The sequence below is a fragment of the Loxodonta africana genome, chromosome 24 (genome assembly GCF_030014295.1).
Source record: "Loxodonta africana isolate mLoxAfr1 chromosome 24, mLoxAfr1.hap2, whole genome shotgun sequence".
Classification (NCBI taxonomy): domain Eukaryota; kingdom Metazoa; phylum Chordata; class Mammalia; order Proboscidea; family Elephantidae; genus Loxodonta; species Loxodonta africana.
The window spans coordinates 39,922,924-39,950,400 of record NC_087365.1 but is presented as its reverse complement, the minus strand read 5'-3'; the positions used below and the strand labels follow the sequence as shown (position 1 = coordinate 39,950,400).

The 27,477-nt window shown below is 50.8% G+C and overlaps 1 protein-coding gene across 1 annotated transcript; it reads left to right on the top strand.

The window, feature by feature from the left end:
• Positions 1-418: 418 nt before the first annotated feature.
• Positions 419-7,660, top strand: MAFB (MAF bZIP transcription factor B). Its single transcript, XM_010591684.3, has one exon. It carries the CDS (start codon positions 797-799, stop codon positions 1,766-1,768), a length of 972 nt encoding a protein of 323 aa, XP_010589986.3. The 5' UTR covers positions 419-796; the 3' UTR covers positions 1,769-7,660.
• Positions 7,661-27,477: the final 19,817 nt, after the last annotated feature.

The window sequence follows — 27,477 nt, the reverse complement described above, 5'->3', positions numbered from 1 at the left end:
TTGGGAACAAAGGGCCCTGGAGGAGTCGTCCTGGCGCTCGTCCTGAGCCTTCTTGGGGGTGACACGGACTTGGGGGAGGACAAAGGGTAAAGGGGAAGGAGAGCGCGCGAGGGGGTGGAAGCAGCGATCCAGTCTGGGGGTGGGGTGCACCGGAGTTGAGCTCGAGGGGGCTGGGACCTGGAGGGTGAGGGGGCTGGGCCGGGGCTGGCGGTCCCACTCGCCTCCAGCCCTTGGCGAGGCCTCGGCGGCTCCTGGGCAGCTCGCACCGAGAGTCAGCTGACGCGGGGGGCGGAGGAGCTGTCAGGCGCGCCCCGCCCTGCGCCGCCGGGCCGTGGGGGCCGCGCAGCCATTGGTCAGCTCGCCGGGCCGCCCGGGTCCCCGTGACATCAGGAAGGCGATAAAAGGCAGCGGCGGCGGCGGATCCAGCACAGCTGCACTGCCAGGCTGTAAGCGGCTGCGAGCAAGAGATCCCCAGAGCAAGAGAGCTAGAGAGCGAGTGGCGGGCGCTCGCCCTGCGTCTCCCCTCACCCCGCCGCGCGCCCCACTCGCCTCTCCATCCTGCCCCGCTCGGCCCGGCCAGGACCCGGAGCGGCCACAGCCCCAAGCTCTGGGGCGGCGCGGGCAGCCTCGGGACTATACGGCGCACCGCCGCGTCCCCAGACAAAGGCTTGGCCGGCGGCCCCGGCCCGCTGCGCCCTCGGCTCCCCGCCTCTCCAGCTCGCCGCTCTTCGTCCCCGGGCGGCCCGGCGCAAAGTTTCCCCTGCGGCGGCGGCGGCGGCTGCGCCCCGCGTCAGCGATGGCCGCGGAGCTGAGTATGGGGCCCGAGTTGCCCACCAGCCCGCTGGCCATGGAGTATGTCAATGACTTCGACCTGCTCAAGTTCGACGTGAAGAAGGAGCCGCTGGGGCGCGCCGAGCGCCCGGGACGGCCCTGTACGCGCTTGCAGCCGGCCGGCTCAGTGTCGTCCACGCCGCTCAGCACGCCGTGTAGCTCGGTGCCCTCGTCGCCCAGCTTCAGCCCTACCGAGAAGACCCACCTCGAGGACCTGTACTGGATGGCGAGTAACTACCAGCAGATGAACCCCGAGGCGCTCAACCTGACGCCCGAAGACGCGGTGGAGGCTCTCATCGGCTCGCACCCAGTGCCACAGCCGCTGCAGAGCTTCGACGGCTTCCGCGGCGCGCACCACCACCACCATCACCACCACCACCCACACCCGCACCATGCGTACCAGGCTGCCGGCGTGGCCCACGACGAACTGGGCCCACATGCGCACCCGCACCATCACCACCATCACCAAGCGTCGCCGCCGCCGTCCAACGCGGCCAGCCCCACGCAGCAGCTACCCACCAGCCACCCCGGGGCAGGGCCGCATGCTGCGGCCGCGGCGACGGCGGCTGGCGGCAGCGGCAGTGTGGAGGACCGCTTCTCCGACGACCAGCTCGTGTCCATGTCGGTGCGCGAGCTGAACCGCCACCTGCGGGGCTTCACCAAGGACGAGGTGATCCGCCTGAAGCAGAAGCGGCGGACCCTGAAGAACCGGGGCTACGCCCAGTCTTGCAGGTATAAACGCGTCCAGCAGAAACACCACCTGGAGAATGAGAAGACGCAGCTCATTCAGCAGGTGGAGCAGCTTAAGCAGGAGGTGTCCCGGCTGGCCCGAGAGAGAGACGCCTACAAGGTCAAGTGCGAGAAACTCGCCAACTCCGGCTTCAGGGAGGCGGGCTCCACCAGCGACAGCCCCTCCTCTCCCGAGTTCTTTCTGTGAGTCGTGGCCGGTCTCGGCCCCCGCCCTTGCCCCGGCCCGGACTCCCCGTCCCGTGTCCCCAGTCCCGGAACCTCCCGGACCCTGTCCCTGCCACGGCCCCAGCCTTGACCTGTTTGACTTGGAGAGGGAGGAAGGGCGCGCGGGCCGCGGGCGACGGGCGGGCGCGCGGGCGGGTAGGGGATCTCGGCCAAGGCGAGAGCAACGCGCGCCAGCGCCGCCTCCTAGACTGGAGCAGAGCCAGAGAGAGACCAGAGGGTGGGAGGTCCCAGAGCAACTTTTCTCCAGGCTGGAGGGCAGCGAGGCATAGTCCTAAGGAGTCGCCAAGGCCGTCTGGAGACTCCTGGCTTTCTGAACTTTGCGCGTTAAGCCGGGGCCGCTTCCTCGTTGCCCGGAGCGCAGTCCGCCCGAGGAAGAGAGCAGCGAGGAGAGGAGAGGAGGGGAACCCTGGCGTACCCGCAGGCGAGAGACAAGGCTGAGCGGAGGAAGGACAGATGGACCTGTCTTGTCCAGGGTCTGGACAACACTGGCTGTCAGCCCGGGGCCGCGGGCCTCAGTTAGGACGTTCGGCGCGCAAATCTCATCAGTTTTATTGCCTGCTCGATTATATAGGAAAAAAAATAAGAAAATCTGCATTAAAAATATTAATCCTGCATGCTGGACATGTATGGTAATAATTTCTATTTTGTACCATTTTCTTGTTTAACTTTAGCATGTTGTTGATCATGGATCATAACCCCCTTGTTTCTTTGGTTGGAAGGGATTGCAGTTCGGAAACTCCAGCGACTGCGTGCGCTGTTCGGGTTTCAGTCCTGGCTGTTGGCTTGTAAATACCCGCCCCGCCAAATCGCATAGAGAACGTGGCCGCGAGCTGAGTGTCTTTGTTTGGGTTTATTATTATGACTTTTTCTTTTTTATATAAGTAGAGAAATAAAAGTTCCGGGCACTTTGCATCAGCATCGGAAAACAACTTTTTGTCTTGGGGCACCCTTGGAAGTTGCATGTTCTCTTCTCCTTCTCTGCCCCCCATTCAGTCCTCTTTTTCCTCTCGCTTTAGTTTTCAGGATTTTTTTTTTTTTGAGGGGGGGTGTTGAGAGAGGAAGAGAAAACTGGACTTCTAGCTCTCCAGTACCAGGGCAGGGCAGGACAGCTGCGGACTTCCGCACCCCGAGGCCCGAGGTACGCTTGCTCCTCTCCTAGTCTTAAGGCCAAATTGACACCCCAACCAGAAAGGAAAGGAAAATAGCTCTTGTTTGCTTTTTAGTGTAACCAGACTCACCCCAGGGTCCTTTTGCAACCTCCAAGGCCCTTACTAATTGCAGCAGCCGCAGCGCTCCTAAAGGCGAGCAGCTTCGCCAGCCCGTGGTGACCTGAGCTTATGCTGAATCAACCGCCATGCCCTGAAATGTACCAAAAACCCAAACTTCGGCAAGTAATTTTGCAACTTTCAAGTGCGTTCTTTAGAGCAACACGTTATGTGTATTTCTTTGCCTGCTTTTGAAATAACAGGGCGAGTTATTGGTGGTGTTCTTCCCCCTTCGGTTGTATAATAGTTATAGGGAAAATCTGGGTGGCTTTTTTTGTTTTGTTATTATTATTTTTTTTTCCTGCAGGTCAGTAAAAGGATTTAAGTTGCACTGACAAAAATACCAAAATGAAAGCGTGTTTTTTAGTCCCCATTTGAAATTGCTGGCGCTGCTGGCCGGATGCATTTTGAGTTTGTATTAGTCGATAAATTAACAGTAATAACAAGATTGTATGAACCGCATGGTGCTTGCAGTTTTAAATATTGTGGATATTCGTCCTGCATCAGAAACGAGCTTCGGTTTTTACGGATTCAACTGTGTTGAAATCAGACTTGCTGCAACGGAAATTGTTTTTATTTCATGTAAAATAAGGGATCAATTTCAAACCCTGCTTATGATATGAAAATATTAAAACCTAGTCTATTGTAGTTTTATTCAGACTGGTTTCTGTTTTTTGGTTATTAAAATGGTTTTCCTATTTTGCTTATTAAAACCATGGAAATGGTGTTTATTTAGAGGACTCCGTGTTCGCATGACTTGGACTTTCTTCTCTTGCCCTTTCAACAGTTGCACCAACTTTTGGGTGCTCTCATCCCCTTGCCCCTGGAAAATCAAACCAAATCTGGGCCAATGTCTCCCTTGAGTTGCCTGAGTGAGTGTGGGTATGTGAGCCTCAAATGTGTTCTCTGCTTCCCACCTTAGGTACAGACCCGGGTCAGGAGCCGGCTTGTGAGCTGAGACGGTGCAGGTCCAAAAGGCTTTGGAGTCCCTAGCAGATGCCACATTTGTGGGGCTTCCAGGCTTTGGCATCAGGACTGCCCTGCTAACCTAACAGCTCTGAGGCTGAGGATGGCTGAGCCCAGGAGCTGCCACCCCCTGAGGGGAAGCTGGGGCTTTTTGGTGCTCAGCTCCAGCTGCCCCACTGCCCTCGTTCTCCCACTTGGGCTACATGGCCCTTGACTTTCTGCAGCACATCTCTCAGGGAGATGCTGGAGGTGCCCAGAGTTAGAATGCCTGTCCCTCACACCTCTCCCCCACTTACAGATGCAGGTAGAACCCAGTTCTAGGGTTTGGGAGCAGGAAGCTTCCAGACAGGAAGCCTCTTCCTTCGGACTTTTTTCTGGGGTGACACGCCCAGGGCGCGCTGGAGGCTCAGGTCTGGGGCCTCCAGTCTTGCAGCAGAGCACTGCATGGCTGGACCTGGATTTTAGTGACTCCCCGAATCCGGTCAGAGAGGGGGTCTGAAGCGTTCTTCTAATGCAACAGCACTGTCTGCAGTCTGGAGTCCTCTGCCCGAAAGGTGGTCCACAGAACCTCTCCTTTCCCAGGCTCTTTAGGGGTGCTGGGAAGAGTGGTGCCAGCCCAGGTTACCCAAAATCCCTCCCGCCTCCTTGGAATCCCGGTCGATAACTCAGGGCCCCAGACATCTTGAAGGCAGGATCCCCCCCAAATCCCAGAAAGGCTTCTGTGCTCCTTTGGCAACAGCAGGCTCCGAGGGCCCTCCAGTCGCCTCAGACCCCATTTCCTCAGTTGGGGAGGAACAGCCTGTTCTCTGGTTGGGAGCTCCTAGCATGAATTTACAAGAATGGACTGGGGAGGTAGAGGAGACCTAAGGAGTGTCGTTCCAGTTGTCAGGTGCTGGAGCTGAGTAGTGCCTGAGAGAAAGAAGGGGAGTGTGAAGTTAGCAGGGAGTAGATTTTGGCCTGGATCCCTGGAGGCTTGGGGGTAAGGGTCTGGGCTGGGGAGGACAGGGGGAAATACCCCCCAAACCAAGGCTGCAGATAATGTTAGCAGTAATTTGCACTGTTACAGCGCTTTGGGGGAGTTTAGTAAGAAAAGGGAATTTCCTTTGGAGGCCCAGTTCATTTCATCAACCCAAAGTGGTGTGTGCGTGTGTGGGGGGCGCTTTGGCTGTGATCGGAGAGGCCGTGGGCAGCTGAGCCTGGCTGCGGGGCAACCCTGCCTTGTGTGCACAGATGAAAGCAAAAGGTGTGATTAGCTGGGTCATGGCGTGTGCCAATGCGGGACCACACAACTTGATAGGGACATCTCAGTGGATACAAGCATATCTCCTTTGGGGCGAAGCAGGCCTCAGCGAGGTAGACCCGCTGCCCTCATAGCCGGAAGAAACCCCACAGCTTGGGCTGAAGGGGATCACAACTCTGGGGGTTGACGCTCTAAACTCTGTGGCCTGAGTCCCTGGGGACTCATCCGAAGCCACTGGCATCCTTGGCCTCAGAGTCACGCCGACTTTGTGCTTGAAAAGTCTCGGCTTAGGGGAGGCAAACAAACTCCGAAGGTGAGTCTTCCTTGGCCAGGGCGCCAAGGTACAAACACCCACCCAGTAACAGACACCATCACTCCGTACCTAGAACATGGGCCAGGACGGGTCAGAGTGACCAACTGCTTCTTGGAGAAGCTGGCAGCCCCACGGCATAGCGACACACGGTCAGAATCACAGACACCCACGTCCTGGTCCATGCTGATACCCACGCAGGCTCTGTGGGGCCCTGCACCAGCCCATCATCTGGGCACCCACAGGCCGAGGCGCACGCGGGCAGGGTCTGGCAGAGCCGGGGGGAGGCTGGGCCTCGGGAGCCCCAGCTCAGCAAGCAGGCCCGGCCACGTCTCCATCCTCAGCCTGCAGTGGTCACCCGCGACGATAACCCGGACCCGGCGCCCTCAAGCCCGGGAATATCGAGCTGGGTCCTGAGGCGGGCCCGCTGGCCCCGCTCTGGTGGCGCCCCGCAACCCTCACCCCTTTCTGTTCCCAGCCCTGTCCCTCGCTCGGGGGCTCCTCGCAGGCCTCCCCGGCCCGGGGGAGAATTCTCCCTGCGGCAGAAGCCTTCCAACCCGCACGGGTCCCACGTAGACAGGCCGGCGCCTGCACCCGGGGACGCGCGCGGAGACCGCAGACACCGGGAGGCACACAGGGGCAACGCAGGTCCCGGGCCCGCGGCTCCTCTCCGGGGGTCGCCCTAGTCCGGTCCCATGGGAAGCACTCCGCTTGCGACCCCTGAATTTCTCGGGTGTGCGGTGGCTGTGCCCGTGAGACCCGCGGCGCCACCTTCAGCCGGGCGGGTCGGGAGGGCGCGGCGGCGCTTCCCGGGAGCTCCAGTCCTTCCACGTGCCGCGCACTCTCTCTTTGCCATTTCCCATTCCTTCAAACCTCTTTTCGCAACCTCTTTCATTTCAGAAAACTTTCTCCCGCGTTTTCTTTTCTGCCTTTTATACCGGCGCTGCCTGGTGGGGAAGGGCTGTGGGAGCCGGCGCTGAGGTGTCTGGTATGTGCGGGATGATGAGGAGGGACCGAGGTGGAGGGGCTGGAGTCCCTGGAGCCACAGCGCAGCGCTGGTGCCAGGGGCACCTGCTTGGGGATCTCCCCTTTACTACTCCAGCTCCTCAGCCTTTCCTTCCGTCCAGGAGCTCTGGGCGGCAGGGCTGTCTGCGGCTGGTAGGAGCAAGGTCCTTGCCGGGGCCTGGAGGCAAAGCTGGGCTCTCCGTGAGACCCAGGTATCCTTCACTCCCAGCCAGGCTTCCCTTGGTCCAGGTCTCTGGGTTTTTCTGTGACAGGGCAACCCCTTTCCTGTCAGGTGGTGGCCGAGTCCTAAGCACCCACTGTGGCTTGAGCCTGTCCACCTACTGGGGGAGCTGTTAGTAACCAGGCAAACACACCAGGCTGACCACTTGACTTTTTTTGTGACCTGGAGCTGCAGCTTCTGCACCCACTGCCACACTAGGCAAGGAAACCCCACCCTACCCCCAACCCTAACAAAGAAACAAAAAATCCCTTTTTCTCTCAGAGCCCTGGACACAACTAGGTTTAGGGATTTTAGTTACTCCCTTGCAGGCATTCAGATGTAACATGTGCCTTCTGGGCCTTTCAGTTTTCAGGAAGAAAGACTCTGAACTGGCTTCTTGCATAACCCTTCCCTCCGCAGCCAGAGATCTGATGGCCTGGCCTCTCATCCCACAGACAGTGTGTTTGGATTTGTTATGTAAGAAAGGGGAGGATTAGAGGTTTGCTCTGCCCATCCTCCCCACCAAAATAAAAGTCCTAAAATGGCACATCCTATTGCCAGCATCTTTTCCAGCTGCAAAAACAATCACAACACCCAACCCATGTCTTTAGTGGACCCTACAGGACAGAGTAGAACGGTCCCATAGGGTTTCCAAGGCTGTAAATTTTACGGGAGCAGACTGCCACACACATTTTTCTCCTGCAGAGTGGCTAGTGGGTTTGAACTGCTGACCTTTAGCTGAGAGCTTACCACTGCACCACTGCACCACTGCACCACTGCACCAACCAACCAATGGTGCCGTCAAGTGGATTCCAAGGAGGAGCTGCTGGATCAGAACTGCCAACATTTTGGTTAGCAACTGAGCTCTGAAGCCTCTGCACCACCAGGGCTCCCTGTGCTGCGTCACCAGGGCACACTTTTCCAGCTGCAGCCCTCCGAAAAGAAGTCATTCTGGGTAGAAGAGCATTTGCCTAGCTCTCTGGGAGACCAGCAGCTACAGTAAGGGAGAGTCCTGTGCAGGGCTTCCAACCAGTTCCTTCCAGTTGGAGTCCCTGCTGAGAATTTGAATTTCCATCCCAGAGATACAGAATCAGAATCTACATTTTAAGGAGATCCCCGGGCGATTCTTATGTAAAATAAATTATGGGAACCACTGCTGTACTAGTGATTCTCAGAATTGGTCCCTAAACAGCAGCATTAGCTGCTGTTGTTAGAAATGCAAATTCCCAGCTTAGCTTCCAACTGGGATGAACCTGTTTGAAGCCCTAGTCCTGTGTCCAGAGTGTACCTCGTCTTCCCAAGCAGGCACCACCACAGGGTTTCCCAGGCTGGGGCTTTCCTGGCCTAGGGGACTAGGTGCCCCTGGTAGAAGGCAGTGGCTGCTGCTGGAATCTCACTCATCCTTTCTACAGTCCCTGCTCCCGGAGCAGGTGTCAAGACCAAGGAGAACATCCCTTTCAGCTGGGCAGCACACATCCTCCATGTCCTATCTGCCTCCTCAATGTCCTACAGCCTCCTTCATGTCCTATATGTCTCCTTCATGTCCTACATGCCTCCTCCATGTCCTACATGCCTTCTCCGTGTTCTGTATGTCTCCTTCATGTTCTACTTGCCTCCTTCATGTCCTACATGCCATCTCCATGTCCTGCATGCTTCCTCCATGTCCTACATCCCATCTCCATGCCCTGCATGCCTCCTCCATGTCCTACATGCCATCTTCATGCCCTGCATACCTCCTCCATGTCCTACATGCCATCTCCATGCCCTGCATGCCTCTGGCACATCCTACACAGCTTCTCCATGCCCTACATGTGTTCTCTTAAAAGATGCATTTAGATAAGAAAATCAGAGCTAACTGTTCTCACTTGGAAGAGCTTCAATATAGATTAGTTGCTGCTCTAATATGGAAAACCACCTAAATTAATAATAAGGATTTGTTCCAAAGGAAAACTCAGTTTTAGCTGCTTCTCTGCATTCTTTGGATGTGAAGTTACTTCCATGTAAAATAGCAGCCACTCATTCTACATTCCGTTACTATTTGTATCAAAAAGGGATGAGGTCCTCAGGCCGGAGGGGCAATCACAGGAGGAGGCTTGGTACTTTCTGGAAGATGCTGGTTTCAGAGCAAGGAGGCCGATGGACTCACAAAGCCAGTATTTATATTGTTGTATTTTCCTTCCTGGAGCTCTGTGCATCTTACCAGGGCTTGGACATCTTCCCGTAAAGGAACGGGGCTGGGTAGGAAGCTAAAGTGTCCATTTCAGAGCTGAGGAGGGTGAGGCCCACATTAAGCCTAATCTGTGCCTCCGTCAGGAATATGGAGCCAAAAGAATGGAGAGTAGAGGTTGCCCTGAGCTCACTCTCAGGCACTCTTGTTTCTTCTCCTGTCACCATGCCTGTTCTGATCCTTCCAGGGTTACATGTACAGAGGCCCGGTTGAGGAATGGCCATGAAGCCAGACTGGCCTGGTGGCCCAGCTTGGCCTGTCCTGAGTGGGCAGAGAAGGGGTGCTCTTCCCAGTGCAGGGCTCGGCACCTGCCCCCCTTTGTTTCCTGGGAGCCTGAGCCTGGCATACATGTCCTTTTCCAGGCACAAGGGTCAGGCAGATCACAGAGCAGAAGAGGTATATTCAAACCATGAGGCTTTCCCACTACGGCATTCCACTTAACTCTAAAGTGTGGGTTATTATATCCGCATGTCAGGGATGGATAAAACAAGGCCCAGAGTGGTTATCTCTGGCCCAGAGTCTCTCAGTGGAGGATCCAAAACTTAAATCCCTGCCTATCTGATGATAAAATGTGTGTTTTTTGCTACCAAGCTCTATTAGTTCTATATCTTTGTCCGTAACCCTTGGGGACTCAGGGTGAAGTATAGGGGTAGGTGACAGCCCTCTTTGGGGACAGCTTCCTTTCTAATTTCCTTTGCAAAAGGGAGTCAGTTTTTTGGGGGTACACTTTATGCTCTCTAGCCACAGGGCTCCCTGCCCAGGCAACTAGGCGGGCAATGGGGACTCGGAGGCACAGTAGGACAAACACAAGCAGACTGTCAGAAAGAAATTGCTGCTCCATTGCTCATTTCCATCACTGACAGAGGAATGAGCAGGGTATGGTGGTGTGGACTGTGTGTGTGTGTGCGGGTGGTGGTGGGCGGGGAGGCTGGTTTGGCCGTCGTTGGCTTGGGAAGTTCGCACTGTTTGTAATTAATCAGCAGTCCTTTCATCTGTTCTCAGCTGAACTTCCTAATAAATGTATTATAATTACCAGAGGAAGTGTTTATAGAAGAAGCAGCCTCCAGGTGAGGCAGTTTTTGATGCAGTCATCCACAGCTTCAGCAAAGTTGCTTCTGGGGGTGATACCAATGCTTTGTACATGCACACAGATGTGCTTGTACTCTCAGAGATAGGCATGTATGTGCACACACATTCAAACCAATACAGGTCCACGTATACTCATTTGCTATATAAAACCAAAACCAAACCCACTGCTATCGAGTCGATTCCAACTCATAGCGACCCTATAGGACAGAGTAGAACTGCCCCACAGAGTTTTCAAGGAGCGCCTAGTGGATTTGAACTGCCGACCCTTTGGTTAGCAGCCGTAGCACTTAACCACTATGCCACCAGGGTTTCCATTTGCTATATAAACACTCTCATATTCAGAAAAACCATATACATGCATGCATACATTATATGTAGGAGCACAAAAGTATACCCACTTGTATGTATCCGTGCACACATAAACATGCATTCACACAGTGTACACACAATGTTCATAATCACACACACACCTGTATGCATGTATCTTCACGTGGAGACACACTGGATTGCACATGCGTTTTTTTATACACTCTCCCAAAACGTGCATATGTTCATGTGTATCCCACATGCCCACATGAATGCACATACCTATGCGTGTAATTGAATACTGGCCTACACATTCATAGACAAGCACAGTGTAACAAGTGAAATGTGGCACTCGTGGGGTTAATGGAAGCCCAGACTCCCATAAATATTTATATAAAGCACTCAAGCTCTCAAAGTAGGAGAGGAAACCTCTTCCCACCAGCCCCTGTAAATCACGCAGCTGCTGCGTGGTACCTGTCAGATCCAGGGCTGTGTGATCCGGGACTTGCTCCACAAGGGCGGCCACATACGTGCTGGAGCACACGGCACGCTCCACGCCTAGCCAGGCATCCCGGCAAATGTGCCAAGGGCAGTCTCCACTCCTAAGATTCTTCTGCAAGCCGTCAAGGGAAGCATTTCAATGCTACTGCTGCAAGCGCAGGGCCAGAGGGGGAGGGAGGCAGTTGGTGAATATCTGAGACTTGGCTTCTCCAGGGAAAGGCAGAAGTTATCTTGGACGGAGAGTGTGTGGGGCCTTGATGAGGTGGTGGTGCAGGAATGGGGTGGGGTTCCTGGGCTGAGTTCAGGTTCGCTGCAGCTGGGACCCCAGCCTCTGGAGCTACTCCCACCTACCAAAATTTTGGGTCCCAAGAACCTGCTGAATCGCAGTTCTCCACAGCTGCTCTAACCCTGTGCTCAGCAAACACTCTGCTTTCATCAGCCAGGCAGCCCTGCCACCTAAAACCACTCATTCCACAGATGAACAAACGTTTGTTGTGTGTCTTCCATGTACCAGGCACTGCGCTAGGTATTGGCAATACAATGATGAGCAAAAACAGAAAAAATCTCTGCCTAAATTCTGTTAGGAGTTTACAGCCCAACAGAAGAGAAAGACGTCAGCCAAATGGTACTGATGAGTGTGCAATTTCAAAAAGGTATAGCTGCTATGGAGGAAAGCAACCTGGCCATCTAAGAGCACGTGACAATGAAACTGACCCAGATTAGGGGAAGAGTGGTCCAGGAGGTCTTCTCGGAGGAGGCGACATTTGAACTGAGATCTGAAAAGCCTACACAGGAATTACCCAAGTCAAAGAGTGCAAGCTAAGCTAGCGCTGTCCAATAGAACTTTCTGATGCTAGACACGTTCCTTATCTGTGCTGTTCAATAAGGTAGCCACTAGCCATGTGTGGCTGTTGAGCCCCTGAAATATGACTCATGCAGCTCATGTAGAAAAATGAAAATTTAAATTTTGTTAAGTTTTAGCTAATTAGAATTTAAATTTGAATAGCTACACGTGGCTGGCAGTTGTCATATCGGACAGAGCAGATCTAGGCAGAGAGATCAGCCTGTGCAAATGTCTGTGGGTGTACAGGGATTTTGGCCCATTGGAGGTGCTGAAAGAGACCACTGAGGCTGGAGGATAGACAGTGAGGGGGGAGTGGCCCCAAGTGAGACTGGCATGATGGACAGGACCGTGTAGAACCTGGAGGCTGCCCTAAAGAGCTATAGGAAAACTTTGTAAGGTTTCAAGTCGAGATGGCATATGGCACAATAAGATTTACTTAGAAAATATCCCTTTGAGGCCAGTAAAGATGGTTTCTTGGCCTGGATCCTTCTTTGCTGAAAATGGCACTTGGCTCCACACCTGGTTTCTGGGTCTCTCCCTAGAGTGCTTGGGGTTTACAGAGTCTTAGACAGACACATTGTAAACTCTTGGAACCGGCTGGGCTACCCTCTACCCTGCTGGCCCAATGCCTCCTGCTCAGATCCTTCCTAAACCGATCGGGATTCCCCTATTCACAGCAATTTGGGTAATGGGTGGATGTGGTAGACGCTTCTAGTGCTCACTCATATCTGGTTTGTCTCTCCTGATCACAGGTAAGAATTACGATTTCCTGCATCCTTGTAGTTTTAGGTGGAGCCATGTGACTACTTCTGGCCAACGGGCTGTGAGTGGAAGTGATGAGGCTATTTCCAAATTGGGGGCCTCAAGCACTTCTTCTCTGCCATGGCAACCACAGAGACCAAGTGTTCCAGATGGTTCATCTATAAGAGAGTCAAGCTTCTATCTGCCAGAGTTCCTGAGTGACTGTGTGGAAGAGAGCATTGCCCCCGCCATGGGTCCATGATGGACATATAGTGGGAGCAAGAAATTTCTGTTGTGCTGAGCCATTGAAATGTTAGGGTTGTTTGTCACTACATCCTAGTCTGTGCAATCATCATAAAACCAAACCATTTTGCTGTTAAGTCAATTCCTACTCATGGGGACCTCATGTATGCAGAGTAGAACCACACTCCCTAAGGTTTTCATGGCTGTGACCTTTCAGAAGCAGATGACCGGGCCTTTCTTCCGAAGGCATCTTTGCTTGGGTTCGAACCACCAACTTTCCAGTTAGTAGCTGAATGCTTAATTATTTGCACTACCCAGGAACTCCCACAGTCGTCACAAGCCATGATGAATTTGGCCAGTCATTCTTCACTGGAGACCAAGGGAAGAAAATGGCTATCTACCATGTCGATACTGGGCTGTCAGAGGCCAGAAGATGCAGCTATGACTTCCAGTCAGGGCATCAGGAGAGGCATCCTTGAAGAAATGATATCTGGACGGGGCTTGGAGGAATAGAATTTTGACCAGCAGAGGAGGGGCAAAGGTACTTTAGGTGGAGGAAGAGGCAGAGATTGGGGAAAGTGGGTGTCCATTTGTCAAAGCAATAACTTTGAAACCTTGTGTGTGTTTAGCTGCAGGTTTCTTCCTTCACATGAGATTTTATGCAGAAACCTGATATACAAATGTTATAGATTGAGTTGTGTTCTGGCCCCTGTAGCTGTTGATGTGATCGTGTTTGCAAATAAGGAGTTTCTTTTGTTATGTTCATGAGGTCATGCCAGTGTAGTTTGGGTCCTAAACCTAATCACTTCTGAGTTATAAAAAGAGCAGAGCAGACACAGAGACATGCACAGGAGGCAGATGCCAAATGAAGATAGATACACATGGCAGATGCATCTACAAGCCCAGGAAGGCCAAGAATTTCTGGAAGCTCTAGGAGTCAGACTCGATGGCAACAGGTTTGGCTTTTTGGTTTATTAGAAGCTGAAATAGACAAAGAAAGGACCTCTTCCTAGAGCCATGCCCTGAATTCAGACTTCTAGCCTCTGTGAGAAAATAAATTGTTCTTCAAAGTCTTCTCCTTGTGGTATTTCTGTTACAGCAGCACTAGGTAACTAAGACAATAGAGCAGTTAAAAACAGAAAGATGCATGAGGTAGGGGCAGGTGGCCGTGGCTTGGAGAGCCTCTTCTCTCTTTGCTTTTCCCCTCCAAGGACCCTCAGGCAATGCCATGGAACCCTTGGTGTTCTGAGGAGCCCAGGTTGATAGCCGCTGGGCGGGCACCCAATGTAAGTACAGAGGGCTGGGCAGGATCATTTGGGATGAAAGCATTCAGGGCCTGGGCTGTCAGATCAAGGTAACTGGGCTTCATTCTAGGGCCAATGGGAAGCCCCCGGACGTTGGAGCACTGAAATGGAATGTAGTAGGGAGGTGATTCACAAACTCCAGGCATCTCAGCACTCCTGGCCTGCCTTATTCTGCTCTAATTTTTCATTTCCATAGCACTAATCACTTTAGGATACTGATTATTTATTCATTTATTGCTTATTTTCTGCCTCTTCCTGTCAGCACATAAGCTCTGTGAAGTCAGTGGCTGATGGCTGTTTTGTTTACTGATGTCCCAAAGAACCATGAATGGTGACTGCACTTAGTAGGTCCTCAAAAAACCATTACTTCGTTGAATGAGTATGTACTGAAGAAAATGTATTTAAAGAGGAAAGCAGTAACATCTATGAAAGCATGAATCTGAGGTCTGGCTCATTCTATTCATCCATTTATCCATTCACACACCCACCCACTCACCCACCCACCCATCCATCTACCCACCCACTTTATCTCTCTTTCTTTCTTTCATCTATCTTTCTTTTGATACTCTTTAAAAATGTGTAACTACTAAAAATTTTTTAAAAAGCATTATCTGTGTAAGATCCTCCAAAATCTTGTGTACCATCGATGGTGCAAGCACTGCGCTTTGGGATACAGTTTGGTGTCTGTGAGGAGAAAGAGGTTGACATCTGATATATGACGCAGGTTGGGGAATGGTGGGGATGGAGGGTAGGGGGTGAAATGGAGTGTGGAGCAGAGCTGAGCTCAATTTCACTATTTCCCCTTGTGAGTCTTTGAAAAGAAAAGAAAACAAAACAAAACAACCAAAATGAAAAACCAAGGGTAGAGTAGGACTGGGAGGGGGCATCAGAGAGGGGTCTTGGGATTCTAAGAGCCTGCAGCTCACCAGCATCTGGCCTGCTTTCTAGCCTTGCTCCCCTCCCTCAATTTATGGAGTTCTAAACTCATGTAAAAACCCCCCAAAAACAAAAAACCAGCTCCTCCTCCCTGTTGCTTTCTGAGCAGAGAAGAAAGCCTCCTAAATACTTTTGTCCCCTTGACAAGTTATTTTTAAAAAGAAATAATGTCCCTAAATCTGATACTTGAGATGATATTTTTTTAAAAGAAAGCATACCACAAATCAACAGCTCTCTTGTTTAAAGCAATTGCTGGGGTTTGGAGAGCAGGCTGCTTAGTAAACACACTTTGTAAACATTGAGAAAAGATTGTATTCAGTGTCCTCAAGTCAAAATCAACCTTCCCGGAGCTCCACTTTCTGTTTCAACAGTGCAGAAAGAGGCTCTACAGAAGTGGAACCCAGAAGAAAAGAGACTGACATCTTCCAACAGGACATTTTCTCTCGGGATTTGGGGCTAGCAGATTGAAACACAGCTGTAAGCACCGTTGCCTGCCTCCCCCCATTCCTCTAATGACTTTTTACCTCCTGATCCTGCACACAGACAGAACCCTCTGGAAGGGGTCAAGCCATTAACGTCACTAGGTCCATTTCACAGCTAGGTCAATCGTAAGCAGAGCCACCAGGCCAAGTGAACTCCTTGAAGCCCTTGTCCTCCTAGTTCTTGAGAACTAGTTCATCTCTTGGGGCCATTCTGCTCTCATCCCATTGCTGTCAAGTCAATTCTGACTCATAGCGACCTTATAGGACAGGGTAGAACTGCCCCATAGGGTTTCTAAGGAGTGATTGGTGGATTCGAACTGTCGACCTTTTGGTTAGCAGCTGAGCTCTCAACCACTGCGCCACTAGGACTCCTTCTGCTTTCACATCCCCTCTCAAATGCACCCTCCTGTCTGTTCCCACCACCACACCTTAGCTTGGAATGCCCCCACTTCTTTCTTGATCAAGGCCCGGAGCCTTATAACTTATCTTCCAGGCCTTGCCCTACCCCTCCAGAATTGCCAGGGTTCTCTTTCAAAAACTCACCTCTGATCACGGCACTGCCTTGTTTGCAAAATCAACATGTTATTGGTCCATCTTTGCCCCAGCAGCGAGCAAGGCTCCAAATTTCAGTTCCGTCTAAACTGTGGCTTTGGCAGTCCAAGATGCTGAGCTCAGACTCTGAGGCAATTTGCGGAAGGTCGAAAGGCAGAAGCATAGCGTAGCAGCTCCTGGGAAGAGTCTGCCCTGGCCCTGATGACTTCTGAATGGAACCCATGTTTGTCTGCCCGTTGGCCTGCGTGTGCAGCCTCCATCTCCTTCAGGGTCCCCGGGCAGCGAACTTTCTCTGGGTTTTATACTTTTTTGTTATAAGAAAGTTTTCTATCATTAGGGTGTGGGCACCATATGTCTAAAAGACCTGTTTTCTTTGGCTCGAGGCCTCCAAAGAGGATAGTCCTGCCTTCTCTTAGGTGGCCCACCTTCCCCTCTCTGTTCACAAGAGGAAGAAGAATGTAACAGATGACTAAAAAGGGTCAAAAAGTCCTGCTTTCAGAAACTATAAGTATTGGTTCAACTTTATGAAATTGCCATGTAATCAGTTCATTCTGCAGAGTATAGACCCGTGAACCTGAAGTTGGTTGGGAGTCTCCGGGGTATATTATTGAAGGAATGGTGTGTGAGTAGCCCTGGTGGTGCAGTTGTTAAGCAGTTGGCTGCTAAGTGAACGGGTGACAGTTTGCACCTACTAGTTCTTCTGTGGGAGAAAGATGTGGCAGCCTGCTATGGTAAAGATTACAGCCTCGGAAACCCTTTGGGGGCAGTTCTACCCTGTCCCGTAGGGCCACTATGGGTCGGAATCAACTCAACGGTAAAAGGCGTGGGTAGCAAACGGATCGGTGATTACTGGGACCCAGAACAGCGTTACTAAGAACACACCAAGTTAGACTCATTCTATTTTCAAAAAAAAAAAAAAAAGTTTTTTTTTATGGACTCAAAGACCCTTATCTGACAAACATTTTCCACGTGCCAGGCACTGTTATGTATTTTATAAATCTTAACTCACATAATCCTTACAATAACCCTATGAGGTAAAGTATATTATTGTATCCATTTTCTGGATGAGGAAATGGAATCACAGAGAGGTTAAGAAACTTGCCCAAGGATGCACAGCTAGTAAGCAGCAGCACTGGGATTCAAACCTCTTGTTGTTGCTAGGTGTCATTGAGTAGGTTCCAACTCATAGCAACCTCATGTACAACAGAACAAAACACTCCCTGGTCCTGCACCGTTCTCACAATGTTTGTTGTGCTTGAATCCATCGTTGCAGCCACTGTGTCAATTCATCTCATTGAGGGTCTTCTTCTCTTTTGCTGACCCTCTACTTTACCAGGCACGATGTCCTTCTCCAGGGACTGGTCGCTCCTGACAACATGTCCAAAGTATGTGAGATGAAGTGTTGCCATCCTAGCTTCTAAGGACGTACTTCTTCCAAGACAGATTTGCTTGTTCTTCTGGCATTCAATGGTATATTCAATATTCTTCACCAACACCATAATTTGCCAGCACCTAGACTGTCTGAATCCAGAGCCTATGTTTTCAACCATTAGCATCTTCTGAGGCTGGGGAGCTGGATGAGAGGGGAGGTAGGTGAATTTGTAACTGGTTGAAAAAAATGCTTCTGGGATTTTATTCAGTGGAGACTTGACTGTGGGGAGAGGGCCCCCCTTAGACCACCCTGCTTTTCTCTCCTCAAGCCATCTGTGCCCCATTGGAGACATTGCTTTTAAATGAATTTTTCTGAGATATTGGCCACTAGTCCTGCTCAGAAACCATCAGTGGCTCACCATTGCCTCCAGGGAACATTGCAAATTGTTTAACCTGTCCTTCAAGGTCTTGAACCTTTGGCTCTAGTCCTTCTGTTCTTCACAATTCATTTTGTGTTTGCGCCACACTGACCCAGAACCCACCTTTGGTTCTCCAGCCTCCAACTTTGCCTGAGCAGTTTCTGTGAAGCTCTCTGTCACTCACAGCCCTCCTCGCTGGGCGTCACCTCCTCCAGCAATTGCTCCTAGGCCACAGCAGCTGAAAGCCATTTTCCTTCCCCTGAAATCCTCGTGGGAGCTGGAGTGGGGCCTAGAAAGAAATGAGGTGGGGAAGCCAGATAGCCCAGTGTTCAGAGCCAGTCCCTCTTTTTACTGGCTGTGGGAGCTTAGTCATTCTACCTCTCTGAGCCTCAGTTGCCTCTTTGGTAAAATGGGGAAAGTCTTGCCCTTTTCGGGTTCCTGAGGGAGCACCTGAGAGAACTGATGTCTGCCATGCTTGGGGTGTGGTAGATGGTGGCTGCTGTGATTGTTGAGGGGCATGGGTAGGCTGATTGGGGTTGGGTCTGAGCCATCACTGATCCTTCACAGTGTCTAGGGCCTGGCCTTCCAGGAAAGAAGAGCTCAGGAAATGCTCACAGAAGCAACCCGGAAGGAATTAAGCTTTCGACTTAACTGAAAGCCCAGACTCCCGCATTGCAGCTGGGGAGACTGTCAAGCAGGTCTAACCGGTTCCATTCTCTTGCCAGAATCTCTGGCTGAATTTGCAATGGAATTGATTGGCCAGGAGAGGCCCTGGAAGAAGGTGAGTGCAAACCCCAGCAGGAGCTCCTGGGAAGGGGAATTTACAGATGTGAAGAGACAGGGGAAAGAGTCTAGAGTTTTAGCCCCAAGTGCAAATATTCTCACTCCCAGAGGCTTTTTCCAGATGCCCAGAGTCTGGGGAGCCTGGACTGACAGGGCTTTCCAGCATTTTCTGGGGAAGAAATATTTACCTAGTTGCAATGCAAACTTAACCTCCATCCAGGGGATGGCATTGTGGAGAGAACCTCTTGAGTCCTTAGACTGAAGGGCTGGGTCCCCCACTTGATGACTACCCAGCTGGTTCCTGGGGGACTATATTTCTGTGAGTCTGTGTGAGGTGAGTGTGCCTGGTGTGCAGGTGTGCATATGCACATGGGAGCACAGTGGAGTGTGTGTGCCTGTGTGTACACACCCATAGAAAACAATGCTATAGTGGTTAAGAAGGGGGACTGGAGTCAGGCTGCCTGGGGTTGACTGTCACTTCTGCCACTTACTGACCCTGTGACCTCAGACAAATTACTTTGCTTCCCAGGGCTTCAGGTTTTACATCCTCTGAATGGAACTATAACAATGAAGAGCTGTTAAAGCTATTGAGAGAATAAAACCTGGTAAGTGTGTAGCTCAGTCCCTGAAACGTAGTAAATGCTCAATAAATAGCGATTGCTGCTCTCACTGTCTTGTAAATGTAATATTGGCAGAATTGTGGACAGGAGAGTGGACTCTGCCACCAGATTGCCAGCTCCAGTACTTTCTAGCTGTGTGATCTTGGACAAGGTACTCAACTTCTCCATGTCTTAGTTTTGCCATCTGTAAAATAGGGATAATAATACTTGTACTTGCCTCCTAGAATTGTGAGGACTAAAGGAAGTGATGTCATAAAGTGCTTAGAAAAGTGTCTGGAAGATATTTAATGCTCAGTGTGTTATTATCATCATCGCCATCGTTGTCACCATCATCATCTTTCCTCATCATCACCATCACCACCGTCATCTTCATCATCATCACCATCATCATCTTCATCATCACCTTGCCAGCCATTATTGGTGCTCCATTACTCCTCTAGAGGAATGGTGAGGAAACCTCCAGGGCACTTGGTCCCACCTCAGCCCTTAGACCAGGGCTCGATGAAGCCCACGGGTGTCACACCTGTATATCATACCATGATAGCACATGGACCTGAGTTCAAGTTCTACCTACCCAGCTGCCTCCTGCCTTAGCCCTGTTCACAAAGTACAGTCAGCTTAGGCTGCCTCCCTCCAGGTACTCTGGATGATGGATGAGGAGCCAGTACTCCATACCATGTCTATCTGCTGGTAATAACACCTGGCTCCATCCCCAGCCAGGAGGGATGCAACAGCCTGGCTGGTCTAGCCTCCTGGGCCTGAACCGCTGGCTGTTTTCCACTCTTGCCTCCCTTTCCAGGGAGAGCAAGGACCAACCTTCTTCCTCTGACCCAGGCTGGATTCTTAGTGGGAGTGGGGGTGGGGTCCTCGCCCTTCCACATTGGCAAGACTTTGGCCTCTGCAGACTCACAAGCCTGGGTTGAAACTCTGGCTCTGCCACTGGGTGGCCAGGAGAGGCCAAGTAATTTTTCTGAGCCTCAGTTTCCTTGTTTGCAACGTACATATGGTAAACCCACGCAGGGTGGTAAACGAGAAATGAGGAGTGAATGAGAAAATGCGCACAGCGCCTGACACAGGATGTGTGCTCATCAGCTAATACAGCCCCCTCTATACCTCACATCCAGCACCCTCTCCATTCTGGGGGAGTCCCAGGAAACAAGAGAGAGTCAGAAGCTTGAAGGCGGTAATGTTGCTCAGACCTGCTCCCTATCGTGGGCCTTCTGGAAGCAGAGGCAAATGTGTGTTCCTTTGAGGGAGAGGCTGAGAATGGGCCAGGCTGAGCCCAGGTGTGTCCAAGCCTTCCCCCACTTCAGGGAACATGCACATTCTTGTACATGTGGTGAGGCTTGTTGAGCTTGCTACCTCTACTTATTGGAAACAGATTTACAGAGCTAGAGGCCTGTCCCCTTCCTGGTGACCTCAGGGAATGAGAGGGTTGTGAGGAGGTGTATGTGTCACTGCCTAGCAGTTGGGATTGGGGTGTGAGTTAATGCGAGTGTGTCATCTTCAGCAGGTGCCCTGTGCTTAGCATGTGCCCTGTGCTTAGCACTTTTGCACCCCGGACCTCACTGGTTCCTGTGCAATCCCCACAGTAACTCTGTGAGTGGGGGTGAGCGCTCCCAGACAGCTAATGGAGAGGTTGAGAGGCTTGTCTTTTACTTGAACATGGGTGGCTGCCTTACAGGGCTATGAAAGCATACTAATGTATGTAACGGAAGCTCCAGGTACATGGTAACTGGTCAGTAAGGGCTAGCCCTCCTCTCTCCAACTCTCTGAAAGCTGTCTCCCTTTAATTAAGCTCTTTATTGCTCTCTTGCCCTCTCCCTGCCATGGACCAGCTCCTCCCAAGCCCCACCCATTGCTCCTGGGACCCGGGCACAGCCAGGCGGCTGCTGGCCTGGTGCCTCCTTAAATCAGCAGGGCCCACAGCTCCTGCTGGGCCTGTGCCCAAAGCTGAACTGGGCTGCAGAGCCAGGCTCTGCCAGCCACATCCTCCCAGAGCCTCCTCTGTGCCTGGCCGGGGCCAGCCGGGGACTCTGCCCCCAGCCCAGCCCCATCACATGCTCTTTTAGCACACTGTACATCTTCTTCCCCACACGGATACCAGGAGTGGATAAATACTGACCTGTGTAATAAGCTGTTCTGACATCCTCCTCCCAGCTAGATCACATAGGTCACAAGGGTGGCGATGGGGGGGGGGGGGTTGGACTGCAGTGCCTGCTTGGAGCCTGCGACTTAGTGGGTGCCAGAAGCGTGTTAGTTGAATCAAAGAATGCTTGGAGTGAATGAAAAAGTTGAATGAAATCTGGTGATTGTCGTATTGTAGGTGCTTTAATGTATTGGTTGCATGCAGGAATGAAGAGAGTGAATGAATGAGTTGAATGAAACCTGGTAATGGTCCTATGGGGTCAGAATCACTATCTGTTTTACAGATAAGGAAACTCTTTACCAGGTCAATGTTTACTCATTCTTCAGACCTCAGCAGAAACATTACTCCCTTAAGGAGGCCATACCAGAAGCTCTACGTGGTCAGGCACCTCTGCCGCTATCATGAACCCCGCCTCTCCAGGGTTCACTAGGGTTCCCGGTCCTACCCACTCACTTCTCCCAGAGCTGTTTATTTGGTTTCCTGATCTTTTTGTCTCTCAACTCTTAACTCCATGAAGGAACAGTTACATAATTTGTAGGGCCCAGTGAAAAATGAAAATCTGGGGTTTCTTGTTTAAAAATTAAGTATTACAAGACAATGACATCAGAGCATTAAACCAAGTGTGGGGGCCCTCCTCCATGGGGGACCTGTGTGACTGCACAGATCATGTACCCATGAAGCCGGTCCTGACCCCATGACCACATGGACCATGAATTCTGGTTTCCCATTGCTTCTCTGGCCCTAAGGCTAACACAGTGCCTGGTCGTCATTAGCATGTCATTTAAATATTGAATGAATGAATGGAAAAAATGTATGTATGGAAGTTAGATCACCTCTCAAAGCCTTTGTTTCCCATTTGCCCAATGGTAATATGTTGCTTCTCTCCCAGCAGGTAGTGAGGATCTCCTGAGCCTTGGGGCCCTGTGATCACATGGTCCATGTCCTGGAGCTAGTCAGGTTCAGGTGGTCAGAGGGCAGAGCCCAGCCCTGCATGGGGCAGAGTGAGGCTGGCATGATAAGACCTGTGGACTCTGGTCTCACCAGGTGGTGAGCTTGGCTCTGATGACGTGTGGCTCCATGACTAGAGTCCAGGGCCTGGGGAGAGGCCGTGGCCCTCCTCTTTTTTATGTACCCTGTTTATTGAGCACCTGCCATGTATCAGGCACTGCATTGGGCACCTTGCACACATCGTCTCTTAAATCTTACCACCAACTGGCAGATGCAGAAATCAAGAATTAGAGATTAAAAATGTCATGTCCGAGGTCATTCAACTAGTAAGCGGCAGAGTCAGCCATGGGAGGAGACCTGTCCTCTCCTCACCTGGAGCCCACTGAGAAAGAAATACGCCATCGCAGGAGGTTTGTATTCAGAGCCCTGTGGGTGTGCACACATGTGTGAGCCTGTGTAGGACTCTGGATAACATCCTGTGTCTTGGCGATAGATGCTGCTGACCTTCCCAAGCAGTGAGAAGCCCAGGCAGTGGCTGCCCAGGCAGGCCTGCTAAGTCCCAGGGACTGGTGGGAGCAGGAATTCCTGACTGGCCTTGGCCACTGACAGTATCAGGCATATCCAGTGATACCTGAAAAAAATGAGACAAACACTGCCTATTTTCCTGGGGTACCATCTTTACACAAATATTTGATTATGTATTTCCCTCTTTGACTTTATTTTTTATGATTGGAGAAATAATACTTTTTAAGCTTAAAACTGTGCTAAGACTTTTGGGACACCCTGTATAAGCTTGTTGTTGAAAAAAAAAACCAGAGAAACGCACAGTGTAACAGAAAAAAAAAAAGTCAAGAGGCCCTGAGATCCTTCTCTCTCATAAAAAACCATTGAGAATTATGTGTGTGTGTGTGTGAGTGTGTGTGTGTGTATAACCCTATGGGGCATGTCTACTCTGTCATATAGTGTTGCTATGGGTTGGAACTGAACACTAGTGTATATGTATATATGATACATGTTGTTGTTGTTAGTTACTGCTGAGAAGGTTCCAACTGATGGCGACCCCATGTGTGCAGAATAGAATTGCTCCATAAGGTTTTCAAGGCAATGACCTTTTGGAAGCAGATCACTGGGCCTGTCTTCTGTGGTGCCTCTGGGTGGGTTTAAAGTGCAAACCTTTCCACTAATAGTTGAGCACTTAACTGTTTACTCCACCCAGAAACTCCTATATACACACACAAACTGAAACAAACCTGTTGTCATAGAGTGAATTCTGACTCAGAGTGACCCTATAGGACAGAGTGCATCTGCCCCATAGGGTTTCCAAAGAGTGGCTGGTGGATTTGAACTGCTGACCTTTTGATTAGCAGTCGTAGCTCTTAACCACTGAGCCACTAGGGCTCCATGTATGTGTGTGTGTGTGTATATATATATATATATACATATTTTTATGCATATATAGGAAAACCCTGGTAGCATAGTGGTTAAGAGCTACGGCTGCTAACCAAAAAGGTGGCACTTCAAATTCACCAGGCGCTCCTTGGAAACCCTATGGGGCAGATCCACTCTGTCCTATAGGGTCACTATGAGTTGGAATCGACTCAACGGCAACAGGGTTGGTTTTTTTGGTATGTATATATAGGTTATATATATAGGTATATGTATGTATGTTTGTATTGGTGTTGTTAGTTGAATTGGCTGCAGCTCATAGTGACCCCATGTGCAACAGAAGAAAATGTTGCCTGGTCCTGTACCTTCTTCGTGATCGTTGGCATGCTGGAGTCCATTGTTACAGCCTCTGTGTGTTTTCAGTACCTTCCAACCTAGAGGCCTCATCTTCCAGCACTATACTGGACAATATTTTGTTGTGAATATTCATTGGCAAATTTTTGGACTTAGGTTGCCAGGCCTTTCTTCCTAGTCTGTCTTAGTCTAGAAGCTCTGCTAAAACCTATCCACCATGGGCGACCCTGCTGGTATTTGAAGTCCCAGCAGCAGAGCTTCCAGCATTACAGCAACACACAGCCACCGTAGTATGACAAACTGACAGACAGGTGGTAGATGTATACGTGTATGTATAGGTGCAGGTCTCTATCCTCCCAGTCTCTTTCAAAGGATGGGAGATGGAAGACAGGGTGTCTACTTTAAAAACTGGGGCTTGAAGTCTTTGCATGGAGCTTACACGGTGCAGTTCAACACGGGCCTAACTTGTCTTTAGAGTCTTACTAACTAAGAGTCTTACATTTGACCAATTCCTGCCTTGTACCTTAAAAGCATTTACTTTTCTGAAACTTGGCAAGACGGACCTTTTTTAAGTGAAAATGGGTTCGGCCTATACCTGGTATCATGAAACTCGCTTTTTTTTCTTTTACTTAACAATATATTTTGTACGCCTTGTCTGCACAAAGTCTGACCTCATGCTTTTTAATAGCTGTACAGTGTTCTGAACATTTGCAATTGGCAACATTGTTCTTTATAATAAAACAGCAAGAGGGCATCCTCTGGAGTAGCTGTGTGAAATAGGAGACTTCAAAGACATGCCCTGCGTGGGGCAGCTCACTGTGGTCAGGCTTCCAGACCGTGGGGGCCTGTGGGCTCTGACCTTGGCCTTCAGAGGAACTAGTGTGGGAGGTGAGGGCCCTCAGGAAATGGCACAGGGTTGTGCTCTCTTTGCTGCGAAGTGCTTTCTTCTTTCCCAATTCTCACTCTCACACTCACACATTAACACGCTTGTCTCCCTTCAAGCACACGTGCACACACACACACACACACACTCCAGAACCCAAGCGAGCTATACTAATGCTGTATAGCCTGCCCTGCCACACACCCTGTCATACATGCTGTCATAAATGCAAACTTGACCGTCTCTATGTTTCCAGGAAGGCCAGTGCAACCTGACCCACTGAGTGGGGATCTTGGAGCACCTATTGAGCCCTTACTGTAAGCCCAACACCGTCATAGAAACTTCACGTGTTCTCACGTGCAGTCCCCACACTGCTTTGCAGATTGGAAACTGAGGCTCACAAAGGGAGTGTCCTCTTCCCAGACAAACGGTGGTCAGTGGTAGAGCCTGATCCATACTCCTGCTGCCCTTCTGGATATGGAAGGGGTTACCCAAAGGCTGGTCAGAAATAGGATCTGGGGCTCTTAGCTGAGATGCTCTTGAATATGGAGATTGTAGCTTGTCCATTTTCAGTCCAGGTTCCTCCAGCCCCTTCCAGTGTTCAGAGCCTCAGGAGAGATACAGGAGATAGGCATTTACTGAGGCAACACAACTGCAACACATTTAGAGCCAGGATGGCTTTTTCCCAACATCCCTTTGGGTCATTTTTGTTGGCAGAATAATGATCCCCCAAAGACGTCCACAGACTCATCTCTAGAACCTGGGACCTGGGAGTAGGTTGTTTTACATGGTAAAAAGGACCCTGTAGATGTTACTAAGGTAAGGGACTGTAAGATGGGGAGATGATCCTGGATTATCTGGGTCAGCCCGACCTAATCTCATGGGTCCCTCTGCTCTGGTCAGAGGGAGATGTGACTAAGGAAGCAGGTCAGAGAGTTTCAACATCGCTGCCTTTGAAGATGGAGGAAGGGGGCTCTGAGCTAAGGGATGCAGATTTGCCAATACCTTGATTTTAGCCCTCTGAGACCCTGTCAGACAATTCTAACACATGGAGCTGCATAATACATTTGTGTTGTTTAAGCCACTGAGTGTGTGGTAATTTGTTATGGCAGCATAGATGGCTAACACACAGTTCATTCAGTAACCTCCATTTGCTCATCATAGCTCGCTTCCTCATTGTATCACACACATATGTGCCTATACACACACAATACTACTATAAAACACTGATCGAGTGTTTACAGGGCCAGGCAAGGTCCTAAGTAATAATAATAGCAATGCTAATACTCTTGATACTAATACCATTAACACTAGTAGTAAAAACAGTAATGATAGCAAACACCAAAATTGAGCCCACCAGGTGCACTGTGCTCAGTGTTTTTTATTTATCAGATCATTAGTTTACCCATTTTACAGGTGATGAAACAGAGACACAGAGAGGTTAAATAACTTGCCCGGGGTCACACAGCTAGGAAGAGGTGGAGCTGGGATTTGAACCCAGGCTGTCTTGTTCACATTTACTTGCTCACACACTTACAGACACACATATTCCCTCACATTCACACTTGAAATGATGCACATACCCAACCCCACCCCCACCCCCACACACACTCACACTTTCACATAGCTCACACGCACACAATGCTCCCAACATCCTTCCTTGCTCAGATCCCATTTCCTCCTCCCCAGCCCCCAGTGTTTCCCCCCTACCCTGTACTGGCCCCTATTATGGCTATGTGGCATGAGAGGACCACCCCCCCCAAAAAAAACCCAAAAAACAAAACCCATCGCCGTAGAGCCGGTTCTGACTCTTAGCGACCCTATAGGACAGAGTAGAACTGCCCCATAGAGTTTCCAAGGAGCGACTGGTGGATTTGAACTTCTGACCTTTTGGTTAACAGCTGAGCTCTTAACCCACTGTGCCACCAGGGCCCCAGGTGGGGAAAACTGAGTCCAGAAACCCTGGATAGTTCATGTCAAAGCTTCAAAGAATGCGTTCATCAAGAAAAACACTTGCTATTTTTTTTCCTGAATTTTACCTCTCCTTTTATGAAACTTCACTTATTTCAATCAGATGATTCATTCAATGTGTAATTAAATGTGAGTCAATGAGCCTGGCTGGGCAGAACTCTTCAGACGTGTCAGCTCACAGAGGAGGGAACATCCTTGGTTGGCATGTCCCCGGACTGCAGGTTTGGAAACATGGTCCCAGTGTTGGGGGGGCATCCTCCCCTCCCCCTTCTTCTCTGATTTCCCCCTCCCCATGGCCCGGGGCCACCTGAGCTGGGCTGGCTGGGCAGACCATTGGCCTGCAGGGATAATTGGTGTTTTCAGGCAGCCGGCATCTGGGATTCACCCTCTGCCTCATTACCCGCCTCTGGGGCCAGGGCTGGGCTGGGTCTGCTGGAACCTGTTGGGCTGGTTTGGAGGCTGTTATTACAGTGGTGCTCTGGGAAGGGATGGAGACCCAGAGGAGGGTGGGAATGGGGAAAGGGGTGGGTTGGGATTCGGAGGGAAAGGGTTGGGTAGG

What these genes read in the sequence shown, in the direction of transcription:
- MAFB (XM_010591684.3), top strand. Translation starts at nt 797, where the DNA reads ATGGCCGCGGAGCTGAGTATGGGGCCCGAGTTGCCCACCAGCCCGCTG.